Source organism: Trifolium pratense, linkage group LG1, assembly GCF_020283565.1.
Source record: "Trifolium pratense cultivar HEN17-A07 linkage group LG1, ARS_RC_1.1, whole genome shotgun sequence".
NCBI lineage: Eukaryota > Viridiplantae > Streptophyta > Magnoliopsida > Fabales > Fabaceae > Trifolium > Trifolium pratense.
Window position 1 is genome coordinate 44,030,044 of NC_060059.1, and position 10,158 is coordinate 44,040,201.

Here is a 10,158-nt window from a genome sequence, read left to right on the forward strand (position 1 = left end):
ACTCTTTCTTTAACTTCACAAAAGTGTCTAGCTTCAATGGTTTTGTCATCAGATCAGCTAATTGTTCTTGAGAAGTGCAATACTTAAGCTCCACAATTCCTTCTCTTGCTAGATTTCTCAAGAAGTGAAATCTCACATCTATATGTTTGCAACGACCATGCATAATGGGATTCTTTGACAATTTGATAGATGAGCTGTTATCACAGTAGATCATAGTAGTATTACCCTGAACAATTTTCAAATGCTTCAGAACACTCTTCAGCCATATACATTGACAAGCACAATGTGAAGCTGCAACATACTCAGCCTCAGTTGTAGATAGTGTTACAATGGGCTGCTTCTTTGATGACCACGATATAGCACCTGATCCAAGCATAAACACATAGCCTGATGTGCTCTTTCTATCATCCAAATCTCCTGCATAGTCAGAATCTGACCATCCAACTAGTTCAATTTCTTCAGCAGAGTGATTATACATAATACCATCTGTAAGTGTGCCTTTCGAGTACCTCATGATTCTTTTTATGGCTACAACATGCATCTCAGTTGGCCTATCCATAAATCTAGCAACTAAACATACAGAGTAAGCTAGGTCAGGTCTTGTAGCAAGCAGATACATTAAGCATCCAACCATGTGCTTGTACTCTCTAACATCAGTAGCAATTCCACTTTCATTCTTGACAAGCTTGCATCCAGGCACAATTGGGCTGCATACTTCATTGCAATTCTCCATTCCAAATCTCTTTAGAATTTCAACTGCATATTTGTATTGGTTTTTGAATATACCTTTCTCAGATTGGATGACTTCAACTCCAAGAAAGTATTTCATTTTTCCTAAATCAGTCATGGCAAATTTCCTTTTCATTGATTCTTTGAAGGAATGAACCATATCCATGTCATTACCAGTACAAATTAAGTCATCAACATATAAACTCACAATCAAAATTTTCCCACCATCACCAAATTTCACAAACAATGTATATTCTTGAGAGCACCTTTCAAATTTTTCTAGGTTGAAGTAGCTTTCAATTTTACTGTACCATGCTCTGGGAGCTTGCTTCAAACCATACAAGGCCTTTTTCAGTTTGCATACCTTGTTCTTGCTGCCCTTTTGATAGCCAAGAGGTTGCTCCACATAGATATCTTCATCCAATTCACCATGTAAAAAGGCACTTTTTACATCTAATTGAAACACATTCCAGTTTTCCTTGGCAGCTAAGGCAAAAATAGTTCTTATAGTATCCCACCTTGCAACTGGAGCAAAGACCTCATTATAATCAATTCCATACTTTTGACTGTATCCCTTAGCAACCAGCCTAGCTTTATGCTTCTCTATCTCTCCCTTTTCATTATACTTTGTTTTGAAAATCCATTTAACACCAATTGCATTGGCTCCACCTGGTAAGCTAGTCAACTGCCAAGTATCATTGTTTTTAATTGACTCCATCTCTTGATCCATTGCAATTTTCCAAATGTCAAGTTTTGCAGCTTCTTCATAGTTTTTTGGATCTTCTGCAGGAGTGTAGATGGCAAGGTTGTGTAATTCTTCTTCATTGTCAAGTTCACTTCCTGACACATAATCACTAAGACCTGCAGGTGGTCTTCTGTTTCTTGGAGCTAGTGAAGTTGATGCTTGATTCTCATTATCAGAGTCACTTGGAGTTTGTATTGGATTCAAAGGTTCACTCATATCAGAGTCACTCTCATCATCATTGTCACTTGTCTCAACTGTGACTAGTTCATTTGTTTCTGCTTCAAATTCATCTATAGTAACTTCACTAATTTTCTTAGTGTCAGGTTTACTCCACTCTCAACCTTTCTTTTCTTCAAATATCACATCTCTGCTGACAATAATTTTTTGCTTCTTTGGATCATATAGCTTGTAGGCTTTTGATTCCTCACTAACTCCCAGAAGGATACATTTGATACTTTTGTCATCTAGTTTGGTTCTTTGAGCATCTGGTATGTGAGCAAATGCTAAGCAAACCAAACACTCTAAAGTGATGAACAGCAGGCTTGTTTCCACTCCAAGCTTCTTCTGGTGTCATGTTTATGACAGACAAAGTAGGGCTTCTGTTCATGACATAGGTAGCCCATTTAACTGCTTCAGGCCAGAAAGTTTTAGGTACATTCCTTCCAGCTAACATGCTTCTAACCATATTCATTAATTTCCTATTCTTTCTTTCAGATACCCCATTCTGCTATGGAGTATAAGCAGTGGTCAACTGTCTTTTGATTCCTTGCTTGCTACAAAAGTCATTAAAAATAGTTGATACAAATTCACCACCCCTATCTGTTCTTAGGCATTGTATTACACATTCAGATTCTTTTTCAACTAATGCTTTAAAAGTTTTGAAAGTATCTAATGCACTAGATTTTTCTTTCAAAAAATAGATCCAAGTTTTTCTTGAGAAGTCATCTGTGAAGGTTATAAAGTACCTGTTCCCTCCATTGCTCCTTGGATTGATGGGGCCACATATATCAGAGTGAACCAGTTCCAATCTCTTGCTGGCTCTCCAAGTAGCCTGTTTAGGAATGTTTTCTCTGTGTTGCTTGCCAGTCAAGCAATCTACACATTTTGCATCAATCTTAGCCAATGTTGGTAGACCTTTTACCATTTCTTTTTTGGCCAAAATGTTCAGACCTTTGATGCTCAAATGAGCAAATCTATCATGCCATATTCTGGCTAGATCATCATTTGAAGCTTTCAAGCACTTAGGGGTTATTACTGCAGCATTAACAATATACATTATGTTGGCTGACATCTGAGTAGAGAAGAGTAAACCTTTGTCATCATAAAAAATCCTGCAACTGTCATTTTTGAAAATGATGGTTACATTCTTTTGTTGAATTTGTCCAATGCTGAGTAGATTAGTTTTAAGGCCTGTAATGTAATATACTTCAGTTATTACAGTTATTCTACCATTGATGTTCAGCTTGATATTTCCCTTGCCCATAACATTCATTTTTGAGTCATCTCCAAGTTTCACAACATCTCTATAGCTTTCATCAAGCTCATATAACCACTTTTTATTTCCAACCATGTGGTTGCTGCATCCTGAATCTAAGTACCATTTTTCATATTCAGATTCATCTTGATTGGTGTTGGCCATGAGAAGAAATTCTTCTTCACCATCAAACTCAGCATACTTTGCAGCCTCTTCCCAAGTGGGGCACTCATTTCTATAGTGTCCTAACTTGTGACACTTAAAGCATTCCACAGTTTCCCTATTAATTCTTCCTCTGCCACGCCCTCTTGAAGAGCTTCTTCCCTTCCCTCTGCCTGCATTGGCAGCCTTCAGGGCTTGTTCATCATGACTAGTATGTTTCCCTTCCATTCTCTGCTCATGAACAATGAGACTGCTTTGAAGTGCATCAATTGAAAGTTGGGTAACATCATTAGATTCTTCTATCGAGCAAGTAACATAGTTGAATCTTTCAGGCATAGAACGCAAAATCTTTTCTACAATTGTGACCTGTTCCATTCTTTCTCCATGGGAAGTCATCTTGTTTGCAGTAGCCATCGTTCTTGCAAAGAATTCATTGACTGTTTCACTCTCCCCCATCTCAAGAACTTCAAACTCTTTGCGCAAGGCTTGAAGTTGAGCTCGTTTCACCTTGGTGGAACCTTTATACTTCAATCGCATAGCATCCTAGATATCTTTCGAGGTATCTTTAGACAGAATGGTTTCAAGAATCTCACGATCAATGGAATGGAACAAGTAATTCTTTACCTTCATATCAGTGATCTTTCTAGCATTGGCTGCCTGAACCTGCTCTGCTGTTGCATTCGGTGGTGCCACTGTGACACCATTCTCAATTAAAGACCAGTACTCCCTTGATCGGAGTAAATTCTCCATCAACATCGCCCAATGATCATAAAAGCCATCAAATCTTGGAATTGATGGTTTATGAAAGTCAGAGTTCTCCGCCATTGATGATTGATGAAATCAAGCAAGGAGGAGGAATACACCGGAGAAGAAAGAACAATGCTTGTGTTTTGACACTGGTGGATGAACGAATCGTGAAAGAAAGGATGAAGATTGATGAAGAAAGTTGCAAAGAAAACGGCTGCAACTGTGTAACTAACTTTTGAGTTGGTTTTGCTAAACCGGGTCGGGTCCTTGGGTCTGAGGCTCTGATACTACTTGTTAAGGTTCAAACTAACCTTCTTGGTATTATTCATCATCCATAATGGTCTTATATAGGCAACACACCTAATACAAGCCAATGGGCCAAAGTACACCAATTACACAATGGGCCTAAGTCTATAATGAGGCCCAATACACAACAAGTTTTTATCAAAATTTCGGTGGCTCACCGTGATTTTTACATTTCCACTATTAATTTAAACATGCCTTTAAGTGTTTCTTTGGTTACTATTGGATAAGTTGAAATTGATTTTACAAGTATAAAATCAATTTTGATATTGATTAGATGTGCTTGAATAAAATTGAATTTATATGAATTACTTGTCTGTCTAAGTAAAAAGTCAATAATGCATTCAAATTAAGAAAATAATAGAAGATGGAGTTGAACAAAATCTCCACTCGTGAGCTATATATATACTTTTCAGTGAACATTAACAAGTACAATGATTTGGTTTTTCATTCATGGTGTGAATTAAATTGTATTCTATTAATTGATTTTCTAGCTACTACTAGATTGTAACACTAGGAGGAATTTTTTCTAAAGAAAATTCTTGGAAAAATGCTCCAACCTCTCTTAGTTTTAACAAGCTTCTTAAGCTCATTTTTAATGTTTGAACATTCTTTTTCTAGCTCTGATACACGATCCCTCAAGTTTTCACCACCTTGTGTAGGGTCCACTTGACCATTTCCATTACTTCTTGTGAATCCAAGGTTTCCACCTTGTGTGTTCTCAAGATTGTCTGAAACAAACAACCAACTAGAAATTGATGTACGAAGTCTAAGTTGTTCAAAAAATAGGACTTGCACTATTACTCTTAGCGGTACTCTTTCATTTTGTGCAGCATGTGTGCTTGCTTCTAATGAGAGCTTTTGGCAATTCATGAGTCTGCAAAATTGCTCCCTTTCAGAATCTATCAGCCATGGATGTGCCTACACTTTGTCATAAAATTTGTTACATTAGAATCATCGTATGAAAAAAATATGGTTGTACAAATGAAATGTAGAACAAAAGTAATAACAACTGACATGGTTATTGTACTCTATAAAATAATCTTGAATAAGCCACCAATTTAGTCCACGAGTTATCATTCTCTCTCCAATTAATTTCCTAATAGTATATAAAATTTGTCAATTTAGTCTTTACTATATATTAAGATATTAAGGACTAAATTATAGATTTTCATATGAGTGACTAAATTGACGAATTTCATATATTTTAGTAATACTTATTATTATATTTATATACTTTAGAGACTAAATTGATTGTTTATTCTTTTTGGTGAGCATTGAAAGATGCATCTATATATAATTTTCAGATAACTAAATCTAAATTCAAAATGAGAAGCATGCATCACCTTAAGGTATATATCAATAGCATGATATAAACCATCATCCAATGGCCTAGCATAATCAGGAATTGAAGCAGCAAGAGCTTGAAACTTAGGCAACTTCAAATTAACATCAAGAGCCACTTCAGCAAGATAAGCATCCAACAAATTAGCCACAATTGTCATAGGTGTCAATGCATCAACTCCACCTATCAAAGACCCCTCTTCAGCTATACATAAAGGGGAAGTTGCTGCTGTAGTTGAAGGCTGATACATTGACATAAAATGATCAATAATCCTTTGAAAACAATCTATATCATAAAGTGTCTCAACTGAGTATCCCATATTTGGAATCAAAAGATCAACAAGTTCAACTTGATCTAGCTGAGAACCAATCCTTTTCTCTAAATTTTCAATGCATGATGAACTTGCATGTAAGATCATAGCTGTCTTTAACAACCTAAGGAGATATTTTGATGGTGTGACACATTTTTTATTAGGAATCAACCCTACAATTTCTTCCAATAGTGCCCTTTGAGTTGCTTCTGACCCTCTACTTGGTGTTGTCCCTTGACTAACACTAGTTTTGTCATTGAAACTTGATTGTCTATTCATCATAGGTATAAATCTTCTAAGATAATATATTAATGATGCAGCAACATTCTCGGGTTTCATACCTTTTGATTCGATTGATACAATAAGTCTTTTATATAAAGGTAAACTTAACAAACACAAATCTTCATACCACCAATCATCACTTGAAGCTTGTGACTTAGTTTCAGAACACAAAATATCCTCAGAACATGCCTTGATGGTCAAGGAATCAATGCATCTTGAAACAATGCGAAGATCTTCTGCATATGGTTTAACTTCTTCACATGTTTGAAGAACTTTTATTGAGTCTGTCCAATTGCTAAAAACTTCGTTGAGAAACGTTTCTGCTACTTCTACTAAGTTCCCTTCACCATATTTTTCATTCATCTGTAAATGCTCTGCTGCACATCTTAGTCTAACAACATTTAATGGTGTGATTTCTAGTTTTACACCGTAGCAAAATTTTGTTATCATCTCAAATGTTTTGTCTCCACCAGGTACATCATGAAGTTGCAAAGAAGAACTTGACCCATCTTCGTTGGAGGAATCGGCAAAGAGTTTCTTTAGTAATCCACTTCTAGAAAGCAATGGGAACTGCAACATCAAAACTACATATTTAGAAATACATTAATTAAAAAAGATATATAATTAATGGATATGAGCCATAGTTTATTGATAAGTGGGAAGTCGTTCGAGTTGGCAAGACCATTCGTTTGTTGGGCTGCAATTGGGGTGCAGTGGCCGGCAGATGCCCTGGCGATAAGGTTCATAGGTAATCTTGTAAACTAGACAATATTTCTAGTATGTAAACTCTATGCTTGAATAACTTAAAGGTCCAACAACTATTTTACAATATGTGACATAATCACAATAAGCTAAATTCTTTTATCAAAATGTGTCTGTTCTTTATCTCTATTTTCTTTTAAACCAAAGTTATTGTTCTAAAAATATATAGTGAAAACAAATCCTAAATAGATTCAAACAATCATTTTCAACTAAGTTCAATTCAAACATGCACCTTGTGGAGAAAAAAAGATGTTTCCCCTACTTCAATGGTAACATCACTTGCAAGTCCAGTTGTACAAAGCCTGCAACAATATATAATATGTTCAAAATTCAAGGCAACCAGTTTTTGAAATTGCATATTACTGAAGAATGAGACAAATAAAGATAATATACGAGTTAAGTTGATGATATATCACTTAAACACGCTGAATATTTTTGTTGATGGTGATTAATATAAATTCAAAATTAATCTCATATGTTCATCTCAAAATATGAGTTCAGATATATTCTTAAAATATGCTATATTGAGTAAAACAACTATTTACCAAATATGACTAAAAAAAGCCCTGGTTTTAAATTGTGTTTCAACGCGATTATTGTTGCAAGCCGTTGCAGAGACCTCAAAATCTTTTACAATACGGCTACAATTTAAAACCGTGCCTAAAAACCTATGAATATAAATTATTTGATGTTTGTTCTTTATTTTACAACTATGTTTCTTTCATCGTAAAATCAGTTCCACAAAAAAAAAAAAACATAAAATGTAATGTAGGATCATATATATTTCTCCTTGATATATCAATGTCATTTGTTGATATATAGTAAATGGTATACATTATTGATATATAGTAAAAAAAAACATACAAATCAGAAAACAAACATATATAATTAGAAGATGCATTTGATTCACTAACACAAGTTTCAAATGGTTTGATATGATTAAAACCAATAAAAAAAATTCCTTACCATGTTTGTCCTTCACGACGAAATATATCATCAGATTTGGATCCAAGCTTCAACAATGCCATTTATTGGAACATGGATTGAAATGTGAGATAAATTAAGAGTTATATGGTTGTTGCTGTTGTTGTATGAAGAATAGAAATGCAAAACATGATGCATGAGAGAGAATAGTAGAGAATTAGGAAAATTGGCAGAGTGATAGCAGAGTCAGATTGTTCTTACATTGAGATTGTGATAAATGATTCTTGTCCACAACACAACATCGCGAGTCTAAAGCTCACATAACTGAAATAACCGAAACATGTGCTTCTGCATTTTTATCAATATATAATAATTTTTTATTAAAAAATTCATAAATTTTGTTATTTGAGAGATGATGTTTGTTACGAAGGATTTATGAGAAGAAATCAAAGTATCAACACATGGCAATATCTTAAAAGATGATGTTACTTTAATCTCCTTCTTTTTTGAATATGATTGCTCACTACCTTATATGAGCGGCTATTTTTTGATCTTGTCTCAATGTTATTGAGTTATTCCTTCTTATACCGAATATTATTGGAATAATGAGATAAACTAGGTTGATTTTGGTGTAAAAAGTATTGATTTTATATATAAAAGATAGTCATACATTTTCCTTTTGTTGCTTTAAAAACAATAATAAAAGACAGCAATATTTCTTGACTAAGTAAGTTGCCTAGGTACGGGTACGGTACCGGTATTGGTATTGATACGCAGTACGACATTTTTAGAAAATTTAAGGTATGGGTTCGTTAGTATAAAATATTAGAAAAATTATTTTTAAGTGAATTATTATCATCATGCTTTGAAGTTTTTTTTTTTTTCTACTGTCTCAACTATTTTCATAAAAAATGAGAGATAATTGAAATATAATAAAAAATTATAATATTTTAAGAGATTTTTCAACAACCAATATGTTTTTTCCGTATTCATCATCATAATCAACCAAATAACAATGAGTACGGAATCGGTGCGTACCATACGAGTACCATGGAGTATCCGGTACTGGTACGTACCCGAAGCGGGTACTTCACCATTTTAGGAATACCCATGCTACATAGTTTCTTGACAAAAAAAAAAAAAACTACAGTATTTTATTAAAAAAGAAAGTAGTACATACTCTAATCCAATTTTTTTTACAATTACATAGTAAAGTTAGTTATTTATAGTTTCAATTTACCAACTCAAATCCCTCAGATAAATTATTATCTTAAAACTATTTTTATGTTTTCCTTTTTGGTATATTGAGAAAATATAACAAAGAGAATTTGTCTGGGTCAAAGGCCCATTACATTAAAGTTCAAATATACATTGAGATCCAAGATAGCTCGTCATAGTATAAGAATATCCATTGCATAATATTATTCCTTATTCCACTCACGTAGTGGAATTGTCATTCTTCATGCATATTCATTAGTGAACTTGCCTATATATACACCCATGAATCAACACTCAAGGTACACACAATTCACCCAATTCATATACATTCCCCTTAAGCAAATACTGACTTGAGCGTTAGAGTGCTAACTTTTTGCAGGTATTTTTTCTCTCCGTGTCTTAAGCTCTTCTCCACCGCAAGCAACACTTTACTGTCACTAAAGAAGCTATTATGTTGTGCCCGTTCAGAGCAGAAACACTATATAAAATATAAATGAGTGATTTAAAAATGCAAAACTGAGGTTTATATTTATAGAATTTTAAGGTGCATGTGATTGGTCAATGATATGTCATAGCTTCTATGGTTGCCAACCAAAATTGACCAAACATACAAATGGGTAAAAATGAAAATACAGAAGGCGCGCAAAAAGGGTGAAGGGCGCAAAATAAAAAATTCTCCAAATCAAATGGTCATTAGGCAGTAGCCCAAAAAAAAGGGGCTATATGCTCCATTAAAATGGGCTATAGCCATTTTACTTTTCCTTTCTTTCTTTTGTTAGTGACTGATATTTTTTTTGTATCCCCACACTTGATTTTTACACCCCACATAAATACATCTAAAATGTTCACATATATTGTATTTTTAAATTTTTCACTTCTTTATTATGAAACTCGCACTTTGAAGTTTGAACCATAAAAAATAGAATTTGATTTTTTACGAAATATTGGTAAACTTAAATTTTAGATTTTATAGTACAATAATTTTTTCTTCTTTTAAAACGATTGGATTGTATGTGTTGCATTTATTGAAACACTGGTAATTTCAATCTAAGTTAATAAAGTGATATATATATGTATGTTTCTTGCAGTAAAACGTGTAAACATTTAGATGTGAAAGACTTATTTTGACCACATTCAGATGCTGTAAATTTGTTAAA

The 10,158-nt window shown here is 33.9% G+C and overlaps 1 protein-coding gene across 1 annotated transcript; it reads right to left on the minus strand.

Moving 5' to 3' along the window:
• Positions 1 to 4,673: 4,673 nt before the first annotated feature.
• Positions 4,674 to 7,887, minus strand: LOC123894700 (BTB/POZ domain-containing protein At5g03250-like). The gene is made up of 4 exons (XM_045944757.1): positions 7,826 to 7,887; positions 7,092 to 7,161; positions 5,507 to 6,667; positions 4,674 to 5,081 (listed from the first exon to the last, which is right to left on the minus strand). Exons 1-4 carry the CDS (start codon positions 7,885 to 7,887, stop codon positions 4,674 to 4,676), a joined length of 1,701 nt encoding a protein of 566 aa, XP_045800713.1.
• Positions 7,888 to 10,158: the final 2,271 nt, after the last annotated feature.

What these genes read in the sequence shown, in the direction of transcription:
- LOC123894700 (XM_045944757.1), bottom strand. Translation starts at nt 7,887, where the DNA reads ATGGCATTGTTGAAGCTTGGATCCAAATCTGATGATATATTTCGTCGT. An exon ending in CGTCGTGAAGGACAAACATG is followed by an intron (nt 7,162 to 7,825) that starts GTAAGGAATTTT and finishes ATATTGTTGCAG; the next exon opens with GCTTTGTACAACTGGACTTG. An exon ending in CTATTGATATATACCTTAAG is followed by an intron (nt 5,082 to 5,506) that starts GTGATGCATGCT and finishes GACAAAGTGTAG; the next exon opens with GCACATCCATGGCTGATAGA.